At 37.3% G+C, this 27,382-nt stretch overlaps 2 protein-coding genes across 2 annotated transcripts in view; one reads left to right on the top strand and one right to left on the bottom strand.

Moving 5' to 3' along the window:
* UMAD1 (UBAP1-MVB12-associated (UMA) domain containing 1) overlaps positions 1-12,310 on the bottom strand; it is a 217,823-nt gene extending 205,513 nt beyond the window's left edge. The window contains exon 1 of the mRNA XM_060633899.3: positions 12,173-12,310. The gene's annotated coding sequence lies outside the window, so the exon portion shown is untranslated. The remainder of the gene's footprint in view (positions 1-12,172) is intronic.
* A 47-nt stretch (positions 12,311-12,357) lies between these two features.
* RPA3 (replication protein A3) lies at positions 12,358-16,633 on the top strand. The gene is made up of 4 exons (XM_060633901.3): positions 12,358-12,663; positions 13,958-14,032; positions 15,397-15,505; positions 16,276-16,633. The coding sequence occupies exons 1-4, from the start codon at positions 12,565-12,567 to the stop codon at positions 16,356-16,358; spliced, it is 366 nt and encodes a 121-aa protein (XP_060489884.1). The 5' UTR covers positions 12,358-12,564; the 3' UTR covers positions 16,359-16,633.
* Positions 16,634-27,382: the final 10,749 nt, after the last annotated feature.

Raw genomic sequence — 27,382 nt, 5'->3', positions numbered from 1 at the left:
CAATTACAGCTTTGTGGGAATGACCAGTTTTACACCATTTATAAATTCAACATTCCCCCTTTGACTATAAATGTGCGGTAATACTTTGAGTTCTCTTTTGAAGTAGTTATATCTTACTAGTTCCCTGCTTAATGGACTCAGTAAAGTCTCTGGCAGATTTTGTATCTGTATAAGAGAGAGGACTCTAAGCTCTTTTTAAATTTATCCATTAACTCTGGACTACCAATTAGGATTACCCAAAGATTCTCCTCTGTTTTGCCATCCCACATTGGTGTTATATTGTTGAAGGTTTGTGACATTGATATAATAGGGGAAAGGTGCAGACATCTGGGAGGATAAGCAAGAGGGGAGCAAGGAAAGAAACTGATGTCACAGACGAGCTCCCCTGAAGTGTGAAAGCCAATTAATTAAACTGAAGCATTAACATAAATTTTATTTCCAACTCTCAGATTTTTTAACTGCTCCACCCCCCCCAAAAAGAAAAAAAGCACTCAGGAAAGGAAAAAAACAAAGAACTGAATCTTGGATCTATAGCTGTGTTTCAAACTGCAGGTCCCGACCTTTTAGTGGAAATAAACTCAATTTAGTGGGTCATGACCACATTTTTAAATAGAATGAAATAGAAAAAAAGGTGCCTGGGTGACACAGTCAGCTGAGCATGTGACTCTTGATTTCAGCTCAGGTCATGATCTCAGCATCGTGGGATCGAGCCCCATGTCAGGCTTTGTGCTGATTGTGGAGCGTGCCCCTGCATCTCTCTTTCTCTGCCCCTCTCCCCTGCATGCTCTCTCTTTTCTCTAAAATAAAAAGAAAGAAGAAAAGGAAGCAAAAAAGATTATCAAGAGAGCATCATATATGGTAAAAAAATGTTTTACGAACTTTTGCTTTGGGTGCATGTGCTAGGTCATGATATGAAATGTAATTCTTAGTTCAGGTTACAGGCGAAAGAGTCTCAAAGCCACTAATCATATTTTAGTGCTCACATACCCCCTAAAAGAATTGTGAAAAATTATGCATCCCTGCATTTTTTAAGGTAATATCTAAAATTTTCCATTGAAAATTATAAAGGATGTAGTTTCTAGCACATTATAAATATCCACATGTTGAAAAAAAAATGTTGTAACATTCTTTTAAACTTATCCAATGGAGGGGCTCCTGGGTGGCTCAGTCGGTTAAGCATCTGACTTTGGCTCAGGTCATGATCTCATGGTTCCTGAGTTTGAGCCCTGCATCAGGTTCTGTGCTGACAGCTCAGAGCCCGGAACCTGCTTCGGATTCTGTGTCTCCCTCTCTCTCTGCCCCTCCCCTGATCACACTCTGTCTCTCTCTCTCTCTCTCTCTCAAAAATAAATAAATGTTAAAAAATACTAAAAATAAAAATAATAAATAAATAAATAAATAAATAAATAAATAAATAATTTATCCAATGGAGGGGGCACCTGGGTGGCTCAGTCAGTTGAGCATCTGACTCTTGATTTCTGCTCAGGTCATGATCTCACGGTTCGTGGGATAGAGCCCTGTCAGCGTAGAGCCTGCTTGGGATTCTCTCTCTCTGTCTCTGTCTATGCCCCTCCCCTGAGTGTTCTCTCGAGCGCGCAAAATGAATAAACATTTTTTAAAAATAAACATCCAATGAAATCTAAAAACCAGAGCATTTTAATATCCACCATCAACCATTTAAAAAATTGGTGAACAAGCTCTTTTCTAACAGTAAGAAATTTTACATTGTTCTTTTTTCTTCTTGTAGTAGTATTTTCATTCCATTTCTGCTGGTCTGGAGTAGCTCACAGATGCCCTCAGCACGCACCAGTGCAGCTTTTACGACGTACCCAGATGAGTACAGAGTGGTGGTGGTGACCTCACTGTGAAGACTGCCTGCCCTCTAATATAACACTTTGAACCTTTTCACTTGTCACCTAACCGGAAAGTGACATCATGTGCATATCTAATAGCCGTTAAAAATTGAAGATATAGGATTTAATAAAACTCACTTCCCTAACATGATCCCATCGTTGCTTTTAGCAAATTGATAAATTAAACAGGTATGATTTTTAACCAAAACAGAATACCTAAAATACTTATAAAGTTGGAAGATCTCAAGCTACGAATTGATAATTATATAGCATCGGGCAAGGCAGGATTCTGGAAGAGTGGAAAGGAGCTCCAGAGGCCTTCACAGTGCAGATTCCAACAGGGCCCAGGCTGGCACTTTTTTTCTTCATTTTGTAGTTTTTTTTCCTGGATCTGGGTCGGGGGGTGTTTCCAGTTGATCACCACAACTTGATGACTTTTAACGGCTGGCTTTATTTGCCACAGAGGCTGCAGCTGATAATCTCAACTGCCAGCTTTTCACTAGTGTGGAAGACACATACCGCTCAGAGCTGTTGCCATAATAATAAGATCCCGCTATCATGGAAGCATTATATAATCCGGAATTACTAATTTTCTGGAATTTTCTCTAGCAGAACTGTTTTTCAAGCGTATGATAAAGTCATCTTGGAAAGTCACAGTTGGCCCAAGAAAATTTTAGGATAGAACCTTTCTTCTCAGATCCTTTTTCCATCATTGCATACAGATGGTTTCACCAAGGGTAAAATGGACCTGATGCAATTTTACTCTCCTCCATTACTTTGTAAATAAATATGACCCCCAAAGTCTCTGTTAGAATCGTCAGGGAAGCTTTGTGTAGTTTTGTTGTTGTTGTTGTTGTTGTTGGATTCGGGGATTTTGATTGGTTTGTTTTCCTTTTAATTAGCTGTCCTTTTATTTTCGGGATCAAGACTGGTATCCTGATAGTGGTAAGAATTGACTGTTTTCTTCCTTTACTGCCCCTTATTTATAAAACAAAATAAAAAAAACAGAACAGCATAGTAATGTCTCCCCTGATTCTACTAATTTAGGAAGGTAAAATCTCCCATTACATTAAACCAGGGTTTCTCCATCTCTTCACTCTAAGCATTGGGATAATTCCTCGCTGTAACCTGTAACCTGTTCCTCTAAGGATGGGTGCGATCACCTAATATGTGATGCACTCCAGTCAGCAGATATCTTAATTTCAAAAGGTTTTACCTTCTTAAAAAAAAAAAAAATCCCTTTTTAATGCAGTACATGTGAAAACCATAGTTTTTTGTTTTTTTTTTTTTCTAAAGAAAGATGCTATGGGAATGCAAGCTGGTGCAGCCACTCTGGAAAACAGTATGGAGGTTCCTCAAAAATCCAAAAATAGAACTACCCTGTGCCCCAGCAATTGCACTACTAGGCATTTATCCAAGGGATACAGGTGTGCTGTTTCGAAGGGACACATGCACCCCCATGTTTATAGCAGCACTATCGACAATAGCCAAAGTATGGAAAGAGCCCAAATATCCATCGATGGATGAATGGATGTGGTATATACATACAATGGAGTATTACTCGGCAATCAAAAAGAATGAAATCTTGCCATTTACAAATACGTGGAAGGAACTCAAGGGTATTATGCTAAGTGAAATTAGTCAGAGAAAGACAAAGATCATATGAATTCACTCATATAAGGACTTTAAGAGACAAAACAGATGAACATAAGGGAAGGGAAACAAAAATAATATAAAAACAGGGAGGGGGACAAAACAGAAGAGACTCATAAATATGGAGAACAAACTGAGGGTTACAGGAGGGGTCCTGGGAGGGGGGATGGGCTAAATGGGTAAGGGCACTAAGGAATCTACTCCCGAAATCATTGTTGCACTATATGCTAACTAATTTGGATGTAAGTTAAAAAAAGATAAAAAATAAAACAAGTTAAAATTAAAAAAAATAAAGAAAGATGCTAAATAGTGTGAAGAGATACAGAAATTTAGAAGATAAAGCTGTTGCCTTTTAAGAGCTTGCAACCAAATTTTGCTTATGATTTATATCATTTGGGTCTCATTCATTCACCAAGAAGGTAATTTAGAGTCAAGTTTTAATGTCACCCTGACTGTAAAGTAATGACACAATGATATGTTTTTATGTTTTAGAAAAGCTACAAACATAATTCTACCTAAATGCCACCAAAAAGCCATTTAAGTTTTTTTTTATTAAGTAAAATAAAATTGTTTTAAATAAACTCTACCCCTGACATGGGGTTCAAACTCATAGCATCAAGATTAAGAGTCACATGCTCTACCAACTGAACTAGCCAGGCATCCCAAAACCATTTAAGTTTTGCTTTAAATAACACAGATTCCAACGAATACAATACTAATTTCTACCCACTGCATTCAATGTTGCTACTCTGAAATAAAAAAAATCCTGAAAAAGACTCCAGACAACTCTATCAAAAAGCATCTGTTCACATAAAACAAATATCTTGGGGCATATTTAAACAATGTTCTATGGGAGAATGCAGTCCTAAGGGAGAATGATGTATGGTCACACCTCTTTACAACTCTCTACAGCACAGAGAAACCTAGAATGAATAGAAATAAGAATAATAAAACATTCAGTGCAAGTCTTCAAATTGCTCTAGCTGCTCACTTAAATACATTTAACACATAACAGGAACCATCACATTCAGCTTCCAAAAGGACTCACTCCCAAAATTGTCTATAAAGTCTCCATTATTTGACTTTCTTTTCCTTTCTTTTCTTTTAACTCATAAACAACAGATTTATATTTTATAATTCTGGAGGCTTGGAAGTTCAAGATCAAGATGTCAGCAGATTCACTGTCTGGTGAGAACTTGCTGTCTGGTCCATACACAGCTGTCCTCCCCCTGTCCCCTCACATAGTGGGGACTTTCAAAACAACCTAATGTATCATCAAAAGTCTCTACCTGCTCTCCAAATAAAAGCAAACTGCTATGGGGTTACTTGCCTGGCTCAGTCGGTAGAGCATGAGACTCTTGATCTCAGGTTCATGAGTTCAAGCCCTGTGATGGGCATGAAGCCCACTTAAAAAACTAAATAAACTGCTAAAATCTAGTCATTTTTTCACTTGTTCACTTTTTAATTCATTCAACCAACATGTTTTAAAGGCCAAATACCAGCCAGGCACAGTGTTATGCCCTAGAGAAACAAAACCAGACAAGGCCCTTTCTCCAAATTCAAGGGAGTCCCCAGTCTATTTGCTGCCTTCTGGCCTGCTTCTCTACCACCTCCTCTGTGCAGGTGGGTATGAAGCATGGTGCTGAGACCTGGGTAAAAACAGCACTAGCACAGCAAGTAGCTAACAAGTCGCTAACAGTCTAGTTAAGAGGTATTGCTATCTGTCTGAAGACTTGCTTCAGACTCCCAAGGAGGTAAAAGGCTGGCTGTTTTACCTCCTTCCCAAGTTTTCATCAAAATGCACATAAAGAAGACAAAACCTGGCAACAGCTCTGTCAACCATATGTCAAAGTCTGACTCAAATTCCCATCAGTGCACAATCACAGGGGTCTGACCAAGAAGGACAATGGAGCCAGAATTCATTACTATACTCTCTGCCACTTTTATACCTTCTGAAATCCTAGCCACTGAATGACCATTGTAAAACAGCTTAAATTTGTTTTTGACTGACTGATCGTGTGAAAGGATGAAGAGTATTTATGGTAATGTCTTAAATATAAATAGGTTTTATGTACGCCCAAGCTAACAAAAGAATAAAGAAACCCCATTAGAAACCAGAAAGGACATGGGTCTACAAATCCGCAGGAGTATATGCAAGTACTGAAGCTAATGTTTTCCTTATGGCCACTGCTGAGTTCTAATGGCTAAAAGTCTGGGTTTTAATGATCTGTGCCCCATAGGGACAAGGACAAAGTCTGGGGCTCAAACACCTTGGGAGGTAGGAAACATGAATCTTCTCTGAAGAAACACACCCTCAGACTAAATCTCAAAGAAATCACCCAAAACTTCCAAGAAATATGAATTCATGATCAAAAATGACTATACAAATGAACAAACAAGCCACAGCAAGGGTAAGTCAACAGAATCAAAAAACTACAGAATGAGACCCATGAGGACTGTAGGTGTCAAAACTAGGTTATAAACAGATATACTTTATATCCTGTAATATTTGAAGAAATAAAGGAGACCAGAAACTATGACAAGAGAATATCAACTCCTAAGATCTAGGAGTTGATAAAAAAACAAAAAAAACAAAAAAACAAACAAGGTTTCCAGAAACAAGCAAATAAAAAATAGTATTGAAATGAGATACAGCAAATAAGTCACAACTTCATAAAGAATTAGTAAACTGGAAGATATGAAAGAAATTATCCAGATATCAAAGAATCAAAACCGATGAATTATAAAACAGAGGTCAAGAGCACACGAGAACGTCTTATTTCTAATCAGAGTTCTAGAAGGAGTTAGATAATAAGAGAGAGGCACTATTCAAAGGGATGATGGTTGAAAATGTCCTGATGCTAATAAAACAAGAATTATCAGATTCACGAAGCACAATGTATCTTCCAGCAAACTAAATGAGAGAAATCCACATCAGGATATATTATACAGTAAAACTGCAGAACACCAAAGACAAACTGAGGATCAAGCAGATAGAGACATGAAAACTTACAACATAATCACAGTTTCAAAGAAAAGTATTATAAGAGCAAAGTAGTATCAAGGTAGTTTTGAAAGACAGGAACTGTCCATTTAGAATTCTACACCACATAAAGAGGGGTAAACCCATCCTTTGAGAACAAGGATAAAATAAACATATTCAGAAAAATACATACCCATGGAGTTTATTATCAAAGATTCTCACTAAAAGAACCTCAAAAAGAGGGAAAATGATACCAACGAAAAGGTTGAGATGTAAATATGTAAATATGTAAATATGAGATGTAAATATGATAAATAAGTAAATAATTCTAAGTCAGTACCAACTGCATAAAGCAATAATAATGCTAAATTTGTGGGGTTACAAGAAATCAAGATAGAACTAGGAGCGCTTGGGTGGCTCAGTCAGTTAAGTGTCCAACTTTGGCTCAGGTCATGATCTCGTGGTTTGTGAGTTCGAGCCCCGCATTGGGCTCTGTGCTGACAGCTCAGAGCCTGGAGCCTGCTTCGGATTCTGTGTCTCCTCCCCTCTCTGCCCTTCCCATGCTCATGCTCTCTCTGTCTCTCAGCAATAAATAAACGTTAAAAAAATTTTTAAAAAAAGAACTAAAACTCTAGACAGCAGCATAAAAATAGGGAGAAAGGTAAATAGAGATACAGGTTCTTGTCGTGACACAGAGTACAGTAACTTTAGACTTTAAGTTCAATATGCATGTTAAAGGGTGACCACAAAAATTGTAAAAACGATACATAACATTTAAACTAACAGACACGAGGGGTGTCTGGGTGGCTCAGTCAGTTAAGCATCTGACTCTTGATCTCAGCTCAGATCTTGATCTCAGCATCAAGAGTTCATCATGGTTCATCAGAGCCATGTTGGGCTCTGTACTGGGCATAGAGCCTAATTAAAATAAAACAAACAAACTACTAAGTAATACAAATGAATAAAATGAAATTAAGGAAAAAAACTTGAAAGGTCAATTCAAAAGAAGGCAAGAGAGGGGAAAAAATAAACAACAAAAAAGCAGAACACAGGATGCACAAAATGACTATAAAAATGAATCCAAAAATATCAATAACCACAATCAATGTAAATGAACAAAAGATAGGAAAACTGAACCTCCAGCTACAGGCTTGGGATTCTAGCTCTCAAAATAAATTAAAAGTAAAAGTAAAAATATATATACCATTCATGATAGCAACCAAAACAAGGTAGCTAGAAATAAATCTAATCTAAAAATCAAACCTTTTCTATAGAAAATGATGAAACTTTTTGGAAAGATGTTAATAAGACCAAAGTAGGTCAAAAAAAGTAAAAGTTGTCCTTATATGTTATTTCTCCTGAAATCAATCCAAAGAGTCAATGCAATTGTGATCAAATCTCAATTATGATCTTTCATGGAACTCAACAAGCTAAATTCGTAGACAGCCACAAAGAGGCGAGAATTATGAAGATATTCCTGAATAACACAAGATAGAAAAACTTGCCCCCCAGACATCAACAATTAATACAGGGCCAGAGTATTGAGGAGCCTGGTACTGCTGGTACAGGGAGAAACAGACCAACAGAACAGAACCAAAGCTCAGGAACAGACCCACACATATAGGAAAACCTAGGTGATGCTGAAGGTTTGTTGTTGATGGTGATGTAGTCAATAAATGATGCTGGGACTGAAATGAAAACAAAAAACTCACAACAATGGGTGGCTCAGTCGGTTAAACATTCCCCCCCCCCCTTTTTTTTTTAATCTATTTAGAAAGAGAGAGAGAGCACACAAATGAGCAGGGGAGAGGCAGAGAGAATCCCAAGCAGGCTCTGCACTGCCAGTACACGGCCCAACATAGGGCTCAAACTCATGAACCTGTGAGATCATGATCTGTGCTGAAAACAAGAGTGGGATGCTTAACCTACTAAGCCACCCAGGCTCCCCAAAGCATCCCACTCTTGATCTCAGGGTAGTGAGTTCAAGCCCTGGATTGGTCTCCACACTGGGCATGGAGCCTACTGAAAAAAAATACAAAAACAAAAGAAATTGGATACCTATCTGACAACATACATAACTCAATTCTAAATGATGGATTATTTTTAAATATGAAAGACAAACTATGTTTTTAAATATATAATATCTTTAAGAGCTTGTTTTAAGAAAAGATTCTTAAATGAGAATTTTTAATTGACTTTTTCAACTATATTAAACAAAAGGGGGAAATATTTTAAATATATTAAAAGAGTTCCTTCCAATAAAAGAAAGGGGGAAAAAAGGAAAGAAAGAAAAAAATTGATAAGTCAAAAACTCTGAAACGCAGTATTGCTATCCACACTAATACAGAAAGCTCCCAAAAATTAGTAAGAATGGGGGCACCTGGGTGGTTCAGTCCATTAAGCATCTGACTTGGGCTCAGGTCCTGATCTCAAGGCTCAACTCAAACCCTTCATTGGGCTCTGCACTGACAGCTCAGAGCCTGGAGCCTGCTTGGGGTTCTGTGTCTTCCTCTCTCTCTCTCAGACTCTCCCCTGCTCATGTGTGCACGCGTGCGCACTCTTTCTCTGTCTCAAAAATAAGCACTAAAAAAAATTAAAAATCAGCATAAAAGAACAAAACACTGACACACACAAATGTCCAAAAAATATTTGAAAAGCTGTTCAATCTTATTAGTAATCAGGGAGAGCAAATTATAACCACAAGAAACTATTTTATCTCCATCAGATTAGGGGTAAAAAACTTTCAGAGTTGCCAAAAATGTGCATCAACTGAAATTCTCCTATACTTCTGATAAAACAATAAACTGGTATGACTAGTTAGAGTTCAGTATAGTTGACCTTTGAACAATGTGGGGATGGGGTGCACACCCTACCCACCCCTACAGTGGTGGAAGAATGAATATAATTTTTGACTCCCTCCAAAACTTAACTACTAATAGTCTACTATTGACAGGAAGCCTTACCAGAAGCCATAAACAACTGATAAACACATATTTTATATGTTATATGTATTATATACTGTATTCTTCCAATATACTAGAAAAAGGAAAATATTAATTAAAAAAACTTTTTTAATGTTTATTTATTTTTGAGAAAGAGAGAGTGCAAGCAGGAGACAGGCAGAGAGAAGAGGGAGACACAGAATCCGAGGCTGGCTCCAGGCTCCAAGCTGTGAGCACAGAGCCCCATGAAGGGCTGGAACTCACGAACTCACCATGAGATCATGACCTGAGCTGAAGTCGGATGCTTACCCAGCTAAGCCAGCCAGGCATCCCCCAAAAAAGAAAGGGTTTTTTTTTTAATTTTTAGTGTTTATTTATTTTTGAGAGAGAGAGACAGAGCTTAAGCTAGGCAGGGGCAGAGAGACAGGGAGACACAGAATTCAAAGCAGGTTCCAGGCTCTGAGCTGTCAGCACAGAGACTGATGAGGGGCTGGAGCTCACCAACCGTGAGATAATGACCTGAGTCAAAGTTGGATGCTTAACCGACTGAGCCACTCAGGCTCCTCTAAAAAAGAAAGTATTATTAAGAAAATCTTGAATAAATACATTTACAGTACTGTACTATATTTATAAAAAAAAATTGGAAACAAGTGGACCTATGCAATTCAAACCTGTGTTGTTCAAGGGTCAACTGTATTTGGTTTTACTAGTAAAGTTGGAGACATATACCCTAAGTTCTACTGATATACCTCTGCACAAGTATACCAACTAATAGGTACAAAAATATGCATGCATAGCAGCCCCGTATGCAATCAAAATGTCAGTAACACAGCAAAACAGCTGAATGAAAAGAATGAATTCACCTACATATGTCAACATGGATTAATCTCAAAAACAACCAAAATAAACAAGTCAAAGGATATATATCCTATGATTCCATTTATAGAAAGGTCAAAACCAGCAAAATCAAACATACCATGAAAGAACGCCAACATGTGTGATAAACTATATAGAAAAGCTTAGAGTGCTGAACACAAATTTCAAGATAGTGTTTATTTGTGGCTCCTCTAGAGGGGAATATAACTGAGGAAGCACAAACTACTAATTGGCTAAATTCCATTTCTTCAGCTGAATGAGTTCATTTAATTTCTCTGGAAACTATGCATAACAGCCATATATACTCTTCTCTGTGCATTAGTATTACACAATACATTTAAATGACTCCAAAAATATCCAAAAATATGTTTTAAATTATTTTCTTGTTCATCTTTCTGTTGTTGTTGTTGTTGTTGTTGTTTTTAAAGGCCATTGGTATGTGAAAGTGGTCTTTTAATTATAATAAAACAATGATATTAGCATCTGGTACATTAAGGGCTGCTTTTTTTTTAAACTGCTATTAAAGATATTCATGCCTACCTTACCCTTTATAACGCACATCAACTTGTTTCCCAAAACAACAGTGTGCAAAATATGTCAAGGTTTTGCACAAAAATATAAACTTTATGGACTTGAGCCAGTACAACCACCATTCTTGTATACACTAACTCACATGCACCCTGCATCTGGCTAAAGAAATCCTTTAAATTTGTTTTCGTGACAGCTAAATTAAAAGACAAATATATTCAGCTAAATAAACACTGAGGGAGGGTATCATTTAATTATGGCACATCTATCTTAAATTGCCACATGAAATCTCAAAAAGAATCTTCTTTGCTTAAGGCAACTACGAGACTAAATTAGGAGCCTCCGTCTAGTGCCTGAATTTGAATGGTGACAACTCAGGATCTTTAAGCAAATTCATGGACTCAGTTTCCAAAAAGTGATAATACTCCAATAAAAAAAAAGTTGTTGTTCTCCCCCCCCCCCCATTTCCGCAGTAGCGTTGGCAGGTATTTTTATGAGCGCTCATTCTAGAATATCCCTGGCAAGGCAGTACCAATCCCAGGAGATAAAGCTCTGAAATCAACATTCACATGAACCAGCTAAGGTTTTAAGAAACCCTCCACCCCCGAATCTCGTTGAAACAAACATTTTATCTTCGAAGCCTCCAACGTCCTGGTGCGTAGAGGGCAATGTGGGGGGAAGATTGCCGGGGAGTTGAGTCCGTGAATCACATGGACAAAACTTAGATGGCATCTTGCAAAAATTCATATTATCTAACCCTGTCACTTCGTGATAAGTAAACTATGTCTCAGGGAGAAGCGCACCTGCTCAGGATCTAACATATTTAAATTCGTCTCCTCTCCTAGCTCAGTGATCCTTACCCCCACCCATTCTGAAAAGCATCAATTTGTTGCTAACACGCAGGAGGCGAGAAAACTCGCACTTCCTTAGTGTGGCCAGGTTGCAAGGGCTAGAAAAAGTCGAGTATTAGGTCAGCCCTTCTTCTAACAGGTGGGAAACCTAATGGTAAGTGACGCAGCTTAAGCGGTTAAATCACCGACCCTCTGCACCTAGCAGCAAGAGCCTGACAAAAACAATGTAAGATCGCTGGAGACCCCACTTCCCGTCTCCAGGAGGGCAGGTGTCAAAAACACCCGATCCCTCCATTTCAGCAAAGAATCCCGCGCTTCCCACGCAGAACCGGGAAGAGGGGAGGCGGGGAAACGCGAACGGTCTATGCGCAGCACCAAGAACGCCGCGGCGGGGCAAGCACCGAGTCCCGCCTCTCTCATCTGCATCCGTCGATAGGGGAGAAAGAGAAACACTAAGGTTGCGGCGCCTCCCGCGAGAAGAGGTACCTGAGGCTAGCGCCGCAGTCCCCCGTCGCTACCGCACCGGAGCCCAACACCCTGCTTCCGGGGTCAAATCCGGCAGGGAGGCCCGAGATCGCGGGAGGGAGCCTCAAACCCCTCCCCACCCAAGCCCCGCCTCCACTGCCCACTCTGCGGAGGACCCGGGCAACTTCCGGGACGCTGCGCGTCACTAAGCAGCCGATCCCCGTTTCCGGAAGCAGCCTTCCGTGCTCGGTCCCTCTACTGTACAGCTCGAGTTTGATCGAGATTTCTGCACGTTTGATTGGTGAAGTGAGAGTGTTGGTCTCCGCTGATTGGTGCCGGCGTCCCATAGACGCCGCGGGGCTCACAATTTCTGTCGTCTGTTTCCCGCCGGCCGTAGGTCTCGTACCGCAATCATGGTGGACGTCATGGAGTTGCCCAGGTCGCGCATCAACGCCAGCATGCTGGCTCGGTTCATCGACAAGCCGGTCTGCTTCGTAGGGAGGCTGGAAAAGGTGCGCGCGCTCGCCGCCCTCGGCTCCCCGCTTGGTAGCCGAGAGGAAGGACCCCGTGACCGCCCGGGTCGCAGCCTCTGGGTGGTGAGGGAGGGTGAAGGAAGACAGGCCTTAGAACATTACTGCGCTCCCGATTGCTTCATTTTGCACAAGGCGACTGTTGGCACGCTTTTTAGCTACTGCAGCCCCATTTTGGCGCCACATTCATGGCGCGGAATCGCGACCTTTTAGTATGCGCTCCGTTCTAATTCTAGCTCCCTCCACTCTGGTTCTTTTTGTATTTACATAAAGAAAATTAGAGACCTGACTCACACATCTACCTTCTGACGTCTTAATTTAGCTAGTCTTGACTTCTCTATTTTTCTAGTTTCCTTCTCATGCAATTTTGTCTCTTCTCAATCCTCGTTTTCTCATTTAGGTCACGTCGCCATAAAACATTCTTCCAATGTTTTATAGCAGATCTATGTCCCTTCCAGATCCTATATCAGTATGTTTTCTTACTCCAGTGTTAAGAGTACATACAGAGCTTTCATCCTACTGATGAAAAGCAGACCCAAAGCTTCCCAGTGAACCGAGAAAGCTGAGGAAAAGAAAACTACTAGAAAGCCTTAGTAGTTCATTTCACCCCACATCCTCTCCGTGAAATAGGTGGTGTTCCGACTTCACAGGTAGGGAAACTGAGTAGGAGTGATGTATGGTTAAAACGCTCACTGCCACAGCAAGTAGCAAAGCTGGCATTCAAACCAGATCTGACTTCACTCAGTAGTTCTAATACTTCTAACAAACAGTTCTCGCTTTACTTAATCATGCTTAATTTTTTGATTTAAGATTTTAAGTAATCTATACACCCAAGGTAGGTCTGGAACTCACAACCCTGAGATCAAGAGTGGCCACTCTCTACGGACCGAGCCAGCCAGGCACAGGCATCATGCTTAATTTTTAAAATAGACCCCCAGGTGGGATACATACTATTTAAATTATGGGTGCTAGTAGATCTCACTTTTAGACAGTATGGACCCTATTTAATTTGTTGTTAGTGCAGGGTTACCAGATTTAGCAAATAAAAATACAGGATATATTTGTACTAAAAAGTATTTATCTGAAATTCAAATTTAACTATGTGTCCTTTCACCAGATACAGTAACACAAGATTATAATTTGAACCAAATAAACCGTTCCAAGACTGTTTGGGTCAATCTGCTGATCTTTTATCAAATTTTTAATATTTTTAATGAGATTTTAATGGTTTTGTTTATGTGGTTGTTGTTTTTTTAATTTCGTGTTTCTTTTTTAGATTCATCCCACTGGAAAAATGTTTATTCTTTCAGATGGAGAAGGAAAAAATGGAACCATTGAGTTGATGGAGCCTGTATGTTTAAGTATTAATTCTATGTATCTTATAGTTAATTCTTCATCTTGCTGATGTTTCTGAGTCTTGCAGTGGATGTATAAAGCATGGACCCTATTTAATTTGTTGTTAGTGCAGGGTTACCAGATTTAGCAAATAAAAATACAGGGTATATTTGTACTAAAAAGTATTGTTTATCTGAAACAAAATAGCTTGATGAGTTTATAAAACCTCCCTGCTCTAAAGTTAAACTTTTGTCCTCTTCTTACATTATAGATACCTTTACGTTTCTAACCAATGATTCTTTGGGCTCCATGATTTTCTAATTTTTAAAATATCACCTTAACTGGGTGACAATTCCCATTCCTATGAAAGACCATAAAATCACATTAAAAAAATCTCTTAAGTCGGGGCACCTGGGTGGTTCAGTCGGTTAAGCGTCCGACTTCGGCTCAGGTCGTGATCTCACGGTCCGTGAGTTCAAGCCCCGCGTCAGGCTCTGTGCTGACCACTCAGAGCCTGGAGCCTGTTTCAGATTCTGTGTCTCCCTCTCTCTGACCCTCCCCCATTCATGCTCTGTCTCTCTCTGTCTCAAAAATAAATAAACGTTAAAAATTAAAAAAAAACAAAAAAAATCTCAAGTCATTTTTTCCTTTCTCAAGAGTTTTACATTTTTTAAATTCTATTTTCTATTTTTGTTTACATGTACTTTAGTTATCACTTACTGTTCTTACATTTAAAAAATTTTTTTAAATGTTTATTTTGGGGAGAGAGAGAAAGAGAGAGACAAGGCATGAGTGGGGAAGGGGCAAAGAGAGAGGGAGACACAGAATCCAAAGCAGGCTCCAGGCTCTGAGCTGTCAGCACAGAGACCAATGCAGGGCTAGAATTCATGAACCGCAGTATCATGACCTGAGCTGAAGGTGGTCGCTTTACTCACTGTGCCACCCAGGCACCCCTGTTTTTGTTTTGTTTATTGTACTCAATTTTCTTGTTTTTTTATGAAGACAAATACATGTGCTGTTTAGTTAATATGTACAGGACACACTGCACAAGGTATAGAAACTAGAAAATTCCTTTCAATGTGTCCTTTTAAACAAGTACTCCTTGTAGAAAGCGGGACATTCTCAGTATCTTTAAGTGATTTTGTCTTCAACTTGAACATTTAACTGGATCTTTGGACCAGAAGCTACTGCTAAAGGTAATTGAATTATGACATGCTGACATTAAGTACTCAAACATTTTTAACAAATTACAATTCAGTTTTTATGTTGGTAAATTTTAAAATGATTATGTTACATAGAATGAAAGATGAGTAAACTGTAGCACTATTTCCAAGTTATCACCTTGAAACCCCAAGTTGACGATTTGTTCTTTTGTGTCAGCTTGAGGAAGAAATCTCTGGAATTGTGGAAGTAGTTGGAAGAGTAACAGCCAAAGCAACCATTCTGTGTGCATCTTATGTCCAGTTTAAAGAAGATAACCATCCTTTTGGTAAATAAAGCATTCTAGTATTTAGAAATTTCATGTAATTAGGAGGAAAACAATTTTATTCTTAACTGGAGATGTTTTGGTCTTCAGTCTCAATCCTGCCATCTTTCAATTTCTATAGAATTTTCTCATCCCAAAGGAAAATAGGAGAACATTTTGGCACACTTTTTTTTTTAATTTATTTTGAGAGTGCACACACGCACATGCAAGTGAGTGAGGAAGGGGCAGAGAAAGAGAGGGTGAGAGAGAATCCCAAGCAGGACAGTGTAGAGCCCAATTCAGGGCTTGAACCCACGAACTGTGAGCCAAAATCAAGAATTGGATGCTTAACTGACTGAGCCACCCAGGAACCCCAATAAGCAATGCTTAAATAAACTCAGTAAAGATTAATATTTGTGGGAAGAGAAACTTAAAGAACATGGCAAACAAAAATAATGTCATCAGGCCTTTTGTTTTAATATATGGATTGAAAGCATTAAATAATGCATAATGCCTTAAACACAACCAGGCAAGAACTGTGCCTGTACATTGGATATCAAGATGAATAGTCGCCTATACCCTGTGTCTTATTTTTTAGAGCCACAGGTTAATAAATATGACGATCTGTATCTGTTTTAGAAGACAGATTGTGAAAATAAGTTGACCTTTAAAAGGGAAAGAAAAGAGAAATAAGTAGAAATCTTTTAGATAATAAATGATGTTACATCTTTCCATTGTAGATTGTGTTTGCTAAAATGTTTTTTTTTGTTTTGTTTTGTTTCGTTTTGTTTTAGATCTTGGACTTTACAATGAAGCTGTGAAAATTACCCAGGAATTCCCTCAGTTTTTTCCTTTGGGAGTTGTGGAGTATGATTGATCTTGATGAACACGCTGACGACTGTTAAAAGAAGCCCTGATATCTGAGGATGAGATTTCTGTGATTTTTAATAGTTAATTTGTTCTCTTTTAAATTTCACTTACCTAACTGTATTTAGATATTGCAATATCTCACTTTTGACGGAACCTATCTGTATATTGACAGTTCTCCTTTAAGTCCTCGTAAAGACTCACTTCTCTGGTTATGTGTGGTCAGGTCAAATGCAGTTGCCTTGAGTTTAGTTTTCTGTTTTATTAATAAAAGCTGAAATGGTACATGCTGTTGATCATTTCATTCTTACTCTTTTAGTCATGTATTCATTCACAAACTTGGAATTTCATAGCTATAAGGTCAGGCTTCAAACTGCCAAGTAAAACTCTGGGCCAACTGTGTAATGATTTTCATTTATTAAAGGCAATCAGAATCCTACATCTTTTATATTTGTGAGTACCTATATCTGGGTTCTCCAGAGAACCAGAACCAAATAAAACATATACCAAAACTATTGTATGGATATACCCCTTTTATCCATTCATCATTTGGAAATTTGGGTGGTTTCTACCATTTGAATATAATGAATAATGCTATCATGAGCATTCATGGATAAGTTTCTGTGTATACATATTTTTTATTTCTTTTGGGTATATACCTATAAGTGGAATTACTGCATCAAATGGTAAATATACTTAAATTTCTGAGGAACTGCCAAATTTCTGCAAAGCGGCTGTAGCATTTTACATTCCTAGCAGCAGTGTTTAAGAATTCTAATTTCCCCACATCCTCACCAACAGTTACTATAATCTGACTTTTTTATTATAGCCATCCTAATGGATGTGAAGTGGTATCTTATTGTGGTTTTGATTTGCTCTGTTATCTTTAAAACTACCATAAGCCACTCCATTGCCCAGAACTTGAATATCTCCAGTCCTTTTCACTGCTACTGCCCCTGTAAGATTAGACAATTGTCATTTCTCACTTGAACTATTGCAACAGCCTAACTGTACCTGGCCTTCCAGTTTCCTGGCTCTTTGTGTCTCCCAACCAATCCAATTGCATTAAACACAGTCATAATCATCATACTATAAAGTTCACAAACTGGATAAGTTTAGAAAAGGGAAAACCTCCTGGGAAGTTTACAGTGGAGAAATATGGTCAATGCTACCTTAACGAAGTGATCAAGGTTGACATCACCAGTAATGACATGGCAGAAATCACATGCCCTCTATAATGTGATTAAAAAGGCACTTCACAACTCTGGTATTTTTTTCAAAAACCCTTAACACCAGTCTATTCCTCAGAAAATATCAGACCCAAATTGAAGAACATTCTATAAACTGATCAGTAGCCCTCAAAACTGTCAAGGTCATGATAAACAAGAAAAGAGAAACTCAGAGAGCAGAGAAGACTAAGCCTGGATTGGTTCCTGGAACAGAAAAAGACATCAAAGGAAAAACCAGTGAAATCTGAATAAAGTCTGGAGTTTAGTTAATATAATATATACCACAGTTGGTTTCTTAGTTTTGACATAGGTACAATGGTAATGTAGCACTAAGGGGGAAGGACTCTGCGTGAGGTGTTGGACAAGAACTCTCTCTCACAACTTCTCTGTAAATCTAAAATTACTCCACAATAAACCGTATATTTAAAAAAAGATGAACAGTCTCCAGAGGCTCTCCACTGACGACCCGAGGTCCACATTTCCAATTAACAGCTGCCCTTCACAATCTGACCGTGTCTCACCTGAGTTCTGAAACCTACTCTCCCTTGAAACTACTGTCCATCCAGCACCGATATGCTGTTCCTGGAACACACTAGACCCTTTAAGACCTGGTGCCACTGAACTTAGTCTCTACTCTGAATGCAATGTCTAGAAAGGAAAACATTCTCTACGCTTCCCTAACAGGCAAGCAGAGTTAGTTACTCATGTTATATTTCTTTCTTTATACCTCTTATCACACTTAACTTGCTGATAACCTTTTTAATTTTCAGATAAGTTTATTATGCTTATCTATTATAAATATATATTTAATATATAATTTATATGATGCTTAATTGTGTTAATATATTTTATATAATGTAAATACATGTATTAAATACATGTACACATACAGTAGTTCCCCAATCTTATCCATGGGAAATATGTTTCCAAGACCTCCAGTGGATGTGTCAGATAGTATCATCCCTAACTCTACTGTTCCTTCTTATACACACATACATACATACCTATGATAAAGTTTAATTTCTAAAGTAGGCACATTAAAAGATTAATAATAGCTAATGATAAATTAGAACAATTAGAATATACTGTAATACAAGTTATGTGAATGTCATCTCCCTCAAAATATCTACTATACTGTACTCACCCTTCTTGTGATGATGTGAGATGATAAAACGCTTATGTGGTGAGACGAAATGAAGTGAATAACATAGACACTGTGACATAGCCTTGAGCTACTATTGACCTGAGGATATATCAGAAGGAGGGTCATCTGCTTCTGGACCGCAGGTAACTGAAACTATAGAAAAGTGAAGCCATGGATAAAGAAGGGACTACTGCACATATATTTAAACATTTCAAAAATCAGAAAGTCAAGTTCCTAGTGTCTCTCCAGAGACAGTGCTATGGACTGATAGATAGCTTTCCAGAATTTTGACTATGTAACTGTCTATATAGGGCCTCAATATACTGTTCTGCAACATGCATTTCTCCTATAATACGTCTTGGCAATTGACATACAGAGCTATCTCAACCTTTTTAAAAATAATGGTTGCAAAATATCCATTGTGCCAAGTGTTCCCTCATTTATTGAACCAGTGCTCAGTGCTCTAGTCTTCCCCACTAAGGAGAGGTGTTTATAGATGAAAACAAAACAAAACAAAACAAAACTGTTTTACTGGTATTTTTTAATGCCTAACATAGTGTATGAATAAATTAGTCCATCCAGCCTGGTCTGAGAGTCAACAAGGCCAAGGAAACAGCCAATGAAGACTGAAATCATAATAGGTGAGGTGACAAAGGACAAGAGACAAGAAGTTCAGAATATATTATAATGGATTCCGCAGGACTCAGTGATTATGCTAGGAATTAAACAGAGTAAGAAGCACAGATGAGGTCGGTTGGCAAGCAGGCAAAAAGTTTAACACAAATTAAGAGATTGATAGGATCTTTTAGTGAAGATGTCCAGAAGATTACTTGGAAATGTAGGATCAGACAGAGATTTGCGAGACAGTCTAAAATATTTAAAGTTGAGTTTAAAGGATCTTCCCACCTCTTACCTGAAATTTCAAAATCCAAAATGGTTTGAAACCCCAAATCTTTTCCCTAGATTTGGGACAAAACTCATTTGGCAATAAAACCCATTAAGAAAATTAGTCAGGTTCCTCATAGTCTTTATCCCACTTACTGTAAATACTCATATGCTTCGCTGCAGAAATATTAATATGTTTGGTTAGAGGGTGCTGCCTTCGGGGTGAGGGGGTGTTACATAACATATGGCAGATGCATCCTATGACTTTACCTAAAATCCAAAAATTGAGTTAATCTGCCCCAGGAGTTCCAAGTAAGGTATAGTTTCTAAATCAAAGAACAGCGCACCAATTTAGAGAACCACAGAACGAGTGATACAACCTGGGGGGGACTGTGCACTTACGGAACAGCAGTGAGAGAGTGACTGAGTCAAGAAAAGGGCCCCAACAATGCCTGACACTTAGTAAGCACTCAATATTTACTCACTGAAAGAACACCATGAAAGGCAAGGAAGCAGAGCTTCAAAGAGTCGTCAAGAATGTTCAAAGCTCAATGAACAAGTGAAGATAAGGACTGAAGATAAAACACTGACATCACTAACATGTATCACACTTATTTCTAAGAAGACTTAGGCTATGAAAGTAAAAAGGGAGAAATATCAAAAAAGGACATAACAAGTATGAAATCACTCAATAGGGAATACAAGTAGGCATTAAATTTAGCTCCAGCTGTCAAGGAAACCTAGGAAAAGGAAGGAACAACAAGCCATACAATTTTCATATCCTTAAATCCATTAGAACAATCAAACCTTTCCGTAAAATTGTAAAAGGAATATATCACACATAATCTAATGTGAAGTGTGATGAACTATAAAATCATTGTCTTCAGTCGTAATTTTACAGATGTTCTCCAAATGATCTTTTTTTTCCTCATCTGAAAAAGGCAAAATTAAAACAACTCAGAAAGCATCTCTTAATAGGGTGAGTTAAATGGTTTGAGTGATAAACTAGTATTATTACTAAATTCATAGAATTATTGTCTTTTAAGATATTCATTTAATATATATATTGTTACTCAATAAACATTTTGTGTCAAGTCCTGGGATAGACATACACATAAATAATGTCCAAGTCCTCTGAAATGTCAATCTATAACAGCACAGCATAATCTCTAACGGTGTCTTGACTCAGAGCTATTTAATATTTAATTGGTCTAAGGTTTCAAAGAAATCCACCATGATTCTTTAAGTTCTATTTAGTAAAACTACAACTCAGTTTCCTCCCTTACATAATTCACATGGAATTTGATTCTGATCTACTGCTGAAAGAAGATTAATAATCTGATACTACAGGTTATCTGAAAAAGATGATGCTAAATCCAGAGTAATAACAAAGCATATGTTTTAAGTTACTTTTTAATTGCGATGTTGGTTTGAGGGAAGCCACCTATGGTCTTTATGACCCCAATCTGACCTACAGCATAGGGTTTGAGATGGCTAATTAAGACCAGAGGTGTAGACGATGAACAATTTATAGTGTAATACATTCATCTTCACTGCAAGGATTAAATTTGTCATTAGCATGCCATTGGTTCTTCTTTGTGTATTACAAAATGCCAGAAGCAAAGTGCTATGTTCTGTTGCATTTCCTCATCTTTTTTGAAAAAGACTTGGACTGAAAAAATAGTGGCTTTCACATATGAAAAATTTTTTTTTCTACATAATTATTTCTGTAGATGGGGAGTTAAAGGACAACCATAGCTGTGGACTTTATATAATGCATTATTAAAGAGGCAAAGTTGAGAAAATTTTGAGACAGTTCTCCAACAGTGAGTGCCATAAGTTGAAAAGAAAATATATGAACCGTAAGTGTAATAGTTTTGGCAATACCATAGATGACACTGTGACTTAATTAGCCTCCATTTTAAAGATTCTATTCATTTTTCACAGGAGTTTGAAATATTACCCAGGAAAATAATTTTGGCTAAGAATCTCTTACCACAAAATGTTATGGTAAGGTAAAGTTTATTTAGTAAGAATAGGCTTAAATGAATGGTTTCATTTAAAGATCTTGGTATCTTGCCACTCTAAATCTTGAAAGATAATCAACAAAGAGAAATTCTTCTGTTGAACAATTACTGATTCAGAAGCTAAGACATTTAATATTCTTAGCTTAGGTATTTATTTAAGAACTAAGTATTATTTAGACCTTAGTATTGATTTTCATTAACTCCACTTAATACACAATGATCATATAAAGCCAAATTGTGTCAAATTAATTTAGCATAACCCTAAGAAAATCAAAATCAGTGTCTCATTTCACTTAAACATCTTAACATTTTGTGTAGCTTTTGAGAAACTAAGTATTATGCAAGCATTGGGCTTGATGAGAGAATACATCTTTTTAAGAGATACACTATTCTTTTTCAGTGATCAGGGTCCCACTGAGTCAGTTATTTCTTTCATATGGCTCAGAAATGTTATGCCTTAGTCATGTATTTGACCTTTTATAAGAGGCAGACAGTGGACCAGGGGCTCCCTCCTTTTGGAATCTCCTCAGAAATGACTAAATGTTTTCCAGATGAACATACTGTGGACCAAGGGAGGAACTAGGAATTAGAAACCATTGCCTCAAAATCAGGGGAATTTGTAGACTTCTTTTTTCTTTTGGAAGCTGGTGACCTGGAGGAATTGACCCACTGAGCAATTTCCTTCACCCTCAGCAGTATGATTAAGTCATGAAAACAACTCAAGATGAGATATGATATTTATTTCTATCCCACTTGTTTCTAAAAAAAGAATTTAAGACAGATGCAAAGTTTTCTATCCTTTCCCTGTTTCCCCATCATAAATTCATACAATATGACTTCCCCAAATGTGAACTTGAGTTACCAGTGGAAATAGAATAAGACAGTCAGACAATTGATTGCTGTCATTTGTCACAGGAACATTAATCTGCTAAAACTGGCACTAATATCCTGCTCTAGACCTTCTTAAGGAAAACTTAAAAATAACATTCCAAAATGAATAAAATATGTTCTATGTTGCTTTTCTTCCTTTATCATCTATCTTATAACCTAAATGTATTTGGTATACAAATTTAATAACATTTTTAAGCAATACAAAGTATACACATTATCAGTATATATGAACTCAGAAACTATAAAGCTTAAACAAAAATAATGCTTCCCGTTTAACCTGATTTACAGTTGATTCTTTGAGCATTTACTTAAAGGAAGAAGAAGAAAAAAAGAAAAAAAAGAAGAATTAGAAGGCCAAAGAAACATTTGTAAATTTCATATACAACTGGTAAAAGATACCAGTTACATATACATCTAGGATTCCTTGATAGAAAGCCTGGAAAGGATTATAAGACACCATATGTACCATATACCTGTCGGTATGACTCCCTAAATTGCCTAGAATACATGATATTTGGCTTCTGTAGTTTTAAAAATAGGACTAAAGATAATTTATCTGATAAACTATATCATTGGAAATGAGGCTAAGAAACTGCAGGGACTCGGGGAAATAAAATAATATACTGACAGCCATTTGCAACATCAGAACATGGAGGGATTTATCTGAAGTACATTTCAGAAATGAATGGTTTGGATTGATGCATTTGAACTTTAAAATTTTTAATGAATTAAAATCATTAAGTCAATGACATTTAGAAACAGTCATACTGCCTTCCCTGTTTTCAACAGATTCTAAATTCAGCTACATGTGTCCTGTGATCACTATATCTGGTTACAAATAGCAATAATTGTTGCAAAGCAAATTACATGGTGGCACAGGAAAACATTCCCCCTTCCAGCAGAGGGGAGAGTAGATTACCTCACTCAGATAGCCTGCAGTTTATATAACGAAGATTACAGACTTAAAAATGAAAAAGGAATGTATGCTAAAATAGAAAAACGATTTCATGAAAAATAAAAAGACAGATTGCTTTGTTTAGGGGAAAACTTCTAAAGCGCTGATGAGAAACTTTAGATACACATATTTAAGTGATTGTGAGCTATGGAAACTTGTTACTAAGAAACGAACTTACTCATTTCCATAATATTCATAAGAATGCAGGCATGCAAATAAGAGTTTTACTCATATTGGGCTTGGATATATTACAACATATTACAATATGCATTTCACAATGATATGGTATAACATTATACAATTAATTCCATTTATATATTATAAATGTAATAACGTTACCATTATATACAATGTTATTACAACCTGGAAATGGGTCATTTCTACTTAGCTAAAGTACACAGATGAAAGTGTCACATATGTTAGTTTTCACCCATGCATTTTGGTAAGAAGAGGCCAAGAGTACCCAATTTAAACTACTTCAGGAAGCATTTTCATATAACTAACCTCTAGAGGTTGCCACATACAGGGGTGATTACTGCAATAGAGATTTCAATAAATAGACCAAGGAACCATTTTATTTCATCTATGGCAGTTTATTCCTTTAACTGTTTGTTAATCTTTTAAAGTCTTAATCTGATATATATTAAAATTTCATGGCTGAAGCTTCTCAGTCAGGATTCTGGAATGCCCTCCCTCCCAGAACCCAACAACCCCACCAAGAATCACCAGTAATGAGAAGACCTTAAGTGTGCTGTCAGACTTTGTTGCAATCTCTTGTCTGCCTCTCTAAAATATTTCTAACTCCACAAGGATAGGAATAGGATGAGGAAAACTCAAAAGATAGTGGATGAGGGTGAAATAAACTACCTCAATCATGTGAATAAATTCCCCATTCAAAAATTAAGTGAAAAAGTCTTCACAGTAGAAATGTGTTCCTGAATAACCCTCAGGTAAACAGGAGGTAAAATTTTCAGTACGATTCATTCTAAACAAATCAGCCAAGTTTGGTCACTTTGGCCCGTTATATATATCCCTATCCCTAAACACATGACTTCACCTACAGTGGGTACCACTGAGACACAAGATGAATACGAAGAACCCACACTAGGTGGCAACAAGACAATGGAGTACAATATACTAAGCAACATTGTAACAAAAATTATCTCTGAACCGAGACCATCAGAGACTTTTGACAGTACTGGTAGTCCTCCTCACCCTAACTGCAACCAAACACTTAAACATGAATTAACACTCTAGATATATTGCTTCTTATTTTGAACTAAGTAAATTACCCAAAATATATTCTCCAAATTTCTTAACAGTAATAACAATAGATACCATTTTTGAAGGTTTTTGTGTGTGTGTGTGAGCTGTGTTCGTCCTTTATTTTAACATATAAGCCCCACCCCTTTTTATTTAACATATAAGCCTCATCCCCTTCTTTGGGGTAGGAGGTATTTCCTAATTTGGCTAAGGGTGTATAGCTACTAGATGATAGTCAAAACCACCACCTCTATTTGACTTCAAAATATGATCTCTATGGTTACATACTGACTGCATCCCTTGATAAAGGGATTTAGTTTAAACAACTGCTTTAATGTGATCAATGCTGGACCATTCTCAATTGAAGAAGATAAAAGGAAGGAGAAGGTTATTATTTTCCCCTTTTGGGTGAGGGGGCAGACGGGGTGGACCAATGTAGAGGAAAAATATTAAAATCCTGAAAATGGAGAAATGCATCAAAAGTAATTTTGAAATTTTACAAAAGATGAATAAGGAGAGAATTGTATCGAAATCAGGGCTTTCCAACATTATTTTTTTCTCAAAAGTAAAGATCAATAAGTTTGAGCACGGAAATGAGCAGGCAGTGCATGTCAATAAGTGCACTGTAAATAAACAGTGGACAAATTCTGTGCTTACCTCACTCAGAATGGAGCATACATAAATTAACACATTTTTAAGATTTCTACCTTCCAGATGGCCATAATTAGAATTTTTTTTTAATGCCAGCTATTGAAGATGTTGGGGGAAAATAAGCATTTTCTATACCAATGATTTATAGGAAAATGGTTTATAACAGAACTATTTGATAATAGCTATCAAAATGTAAAATGCACATAACTTTTGGTTCAATAATTTCAAGCTCTATATTGTATCTGACAGTTACGCTTACCCACAAATACCCAAAGATATACTAGCACGGATGTTCCCTGCAACATTATTTGTAAAAACGGCAATTGGAAATACCTCAAATTGCCATTGAAAGGAGGATATATCCATATAATTGCATACCATTCAGCTAAAGAAAAAAAAAGTAGGTATATATGGGCTAAGGAAGGTCTGCAAAATACATTTTTAGGTTAAAAAAAGTAATTTGAAGGAAAATTTACATAGCATGATTTTATCCACATGAAGAGAGGCAACGACTGACACAGACTTAGAGAGATACAGTCTACGTAAAGAACATTTCCATACGTGTATATGAACTTTAAAGCAGCTTCCTCTGGAAAGTAAAAGTTGGAATTTTGGAAGGCAGCATGTAGATAACAGGGATAATGGAGCAAAGGGCTGAGATATTTATTTCCATATTGTACTTTTTGTAATTTTTGATATTTTTTTCATGAGCCTGCATTATTTTTGTAACAAAACTTAGCTTTAAAAAAAAATCACTGAAAGCTCATATAATATACATTGTACTAACAAGGAACAGTTCATCTGGTCTAGTTCATCTATGAAACAGAAAAACACTAGACTTCACTCAAGAGATCTGAGAGCTAGTTCCAGCACCTCCCTGAATGACCCTGTAGTTTTCTCCCCATTCTAACCATTCATGATTTTAAATAGTTTATAAGTAATTTTCCAAATCAATGGTGAGGCAAAAAATGGGAAACATGAATGTTGACCGGCTGATAGCTGCTGCCTTGAATACTACTATGCCGAAAAAGGTCTGGAGGGAAAGGTGATTGATAGCAATCTGTGTCAAGGGTCTTAAAGAAGGGTGGGGTTGTTCACTCACAGCAGATCAAGCACAACTTGGCCTAACCTGCTCATCTCATGGTGAGTGAAGAGAATTATTTGTCAATGAAGAATTTTAACATAAAAAGTAAGTTTGTTAACGGTCCACTTATGGAACTCTTGTTTCCATGTGTTTTGTTGTTTTTTTTTTCATATCACTGCAGTCCTTCCTCTTACTTTAACCATATTCTGCCCACTTTCCAAAATACAGGTCTCATCCCATCTATGTGCTGCCTACAAGAGACTCACTTCAGACTTAAAGACACATGCAGACTGAGAATGAAGAGATAGGAAAACATTTACCATGCAGATGGAAGTGAAAAGAAAGTTAGGGTAGCAATTCAAATTGGACAAAATAGACTATTTTTTTTAACGTTTTTATTCACTTTTTGAGAGACAGAGACAGAGCACAAGCAGGGGAGGGGCAGAGAGCCAGGGAGACACAGAATCTGAAGCAGGCTCCAGGCTCCAAGGTGTCAGCACATAGCCCAATACAGGGCTTGAACTCACAAACCATGAGAACATGACCTGAGCTGAAGTTGGCTGCTTAACCAACTGAGCCACTCAGGCGCCCCAGACAAAACAGACTTTAAAACAAAGTCTGTAACAAAAGACAAAGAAGGACACTACATAATAAGGGGACCAATCCAAGAAGAAGTTATAACAATTGTAAATATTAATGCATGCAACATGGAACACCCAAACACATAAAGCAACTATTAACAGACATAAAGGAAAAAATTAACAGCAACACAATAATAGTAGGGGACATTAACACACACTTACATCAACAGATAGATCATCCAGACAGAAAATCAACAAGGAAACAAGGGCTTTGAATGACACACTGGACCAGATGGAACTAACAGATAAATTCAGAACATTGAT

Source organism: Panthera onca, chromosome A2 (genome assembly GCF_046562875.1).
Source record: "Panthera onca isolate mPanOnc1 chromosome A2, mPanOnc1 haplotype 2, whole genome shotgun sequence".
Classification (NCBI taxonomy): domain Eukaryota; kingdom Metazoa; phylum Chordata; class Mammalia; order Carnivora; family Felidae; genus Panthera; species Panthera onca.
The sequence above is the reverse complement of the archived record's forward strand: the minus strand, read 5'-3'. Positions and strand labels throughout refer to the sequence as shown.